The sequence below is a fragment of the Pinus tabuliformis genome, chromosome 6 (assembly GCF_031772625.1).
Source record: "Pinus tabuliformis cultivar Carrire ecotype Pingquan chromosome 6, CPIR1, whole genome shotgun sequence".
In the NCBI taxonomy this organism is placed as follows: Eukaryota; Viridiplantae; Streptophyta; class Pinopsida; order Pinales; family Pinaceae; genus Pinus; species Pinus tabuliformis.
The window spans coordinates 1,773,771,936-1,773,773,336 of NC_142292.1; the positions used below are offsets into that span (position 1 = coordinate 1,773,771,936).

General features: G+C 43.1%; 1 protein-coding gene across 1 annotated transcript; it reads right to left on the reverse strand.

Annotated features, from left to right (window-relative positions):
- Positions 1-294: 294 nt before the first annotated feature.
- LOC149266058 (trans-cinnamate:CoA ligase, peroxisomal-like) lies at positions 295-837 on the reverse strand. The gene is made up of 2 exons (XM_089406995.1): positions 571-837; positions 295-540 (listed from the first exon to the last, which is right to left on the reverse strand). The coding sequence occupies exons 1-2, from the start codon at positions 835-837 to the stop codon at positions 295-297; spliced, it is 513 nt and encodes a 170-aa protein (XP_089263121.1).
- Positions 838-1,401: the final 564 nt, after the last annotated feature.

The window sequence follows — 1,401 nt, forward strand, 5'->3', positions numbered from 1 at the left end:
GACGAATTGGTAGTTGCTGTTCTTGTTTCTCTGGTACCTTTAATAGTTCCTATACCTGTAATGTTCCTGGGATTATTTACGAGCGGTATTCAAGCTCTGATCTTTGCAACTCTAGCTGCATTATATATATATAATCATAGTCAATTGCAGTCGTGTTGCGGATGCAGACGTTGGTTCAGGCTCTAGTTGCGATGGCGCAAGTGAATGTCCAACAATTGCAGTGGAACATGGCAAGCGTCCACAAATAAACCAGCCCTCTTCTCATTTCCCACAGCAACAACATAGACATGCTGCTCAGGTATGTTCCTCTGTGGTTGCAGATGTGTAATTCCGGGCAATTGCCCCCCACTCGTCTGCGACCTTCACGGGCTCGAAACGTGGATCGCTGCCTCGAACCAGCTCCTCGTAAGTGCTGTTGATTACGACCCGAACTTGCTTAACTAGGCGAGCAATGTGAGCAGCTAGAAGGCCATCATCAAGATAATGGATGAGGATCGGACTAGAAATAAGGAGAGGCGATTCGAGAAGGGTGAGGGCGTCCTTGGCGAGGGACAACAATTGCTAGTCAACCAGAAAGAGCTTGGCGCGGGAGTGGGAAAGAACGGTAGCGACATTGCGTGTGTCGACACGAGAATTGATTGCGTTGAGAACAGCCCGCGCCATTCTCAATCCCGCCATTGGAACGACAAAATGCACCACATAAAACGCGGGAACATTGGGCGCCAAAACTGAGACCACGTCCCCTTTCCGAAATTTTGAGACGATTGACAAGTGATGACACCACACGTCTGCAACGCTCCGCGGTCTCGGCCCATGTAAAGCGAACACATCCTTCATCATAGATTATGGAGGTCCCCTTAGCATACACCACCGACGCTCTGTCAAGAAATGTTACGGGCGAGAGAGACACATAATCCGCCCCGCACTTTCCCACTGACATATATATTAAAATGTTATAACACCGACATTGTAGCTAGATTACTTGGTGGCCGACTAATTTACATCCGATACGGCCCAGTTTAGTTTTGATGGATTAAAATAAATTTTAAAAAAACTTAGCGAATAATGTAAATTTTTAAAAATAAATTTTAATTTTAATTTTCTATAAAAAACAAAAAAAATAATGATTTCTGAAAACAGTTGAAAGTGGAACTGCTTCTTATCTTCTCTATCCTTTCTGCTTTTCCTTTTCAATTTATTCCTCGGTTAGCCACGGTAAGCTCATGATCAACTCAGACTCCCACACATGTTACAATTTCAAAATATTCACCTCACTAACTTATTTTTGCAATTGCAACAAAAGATCATACCAAATTTTTATTTGTATTTGATGAGAAAATCACGGGGTGACAACAATTTGCCGATCAAATTCTATCTTTGTTCCTAAGTGACAGAGCCAAA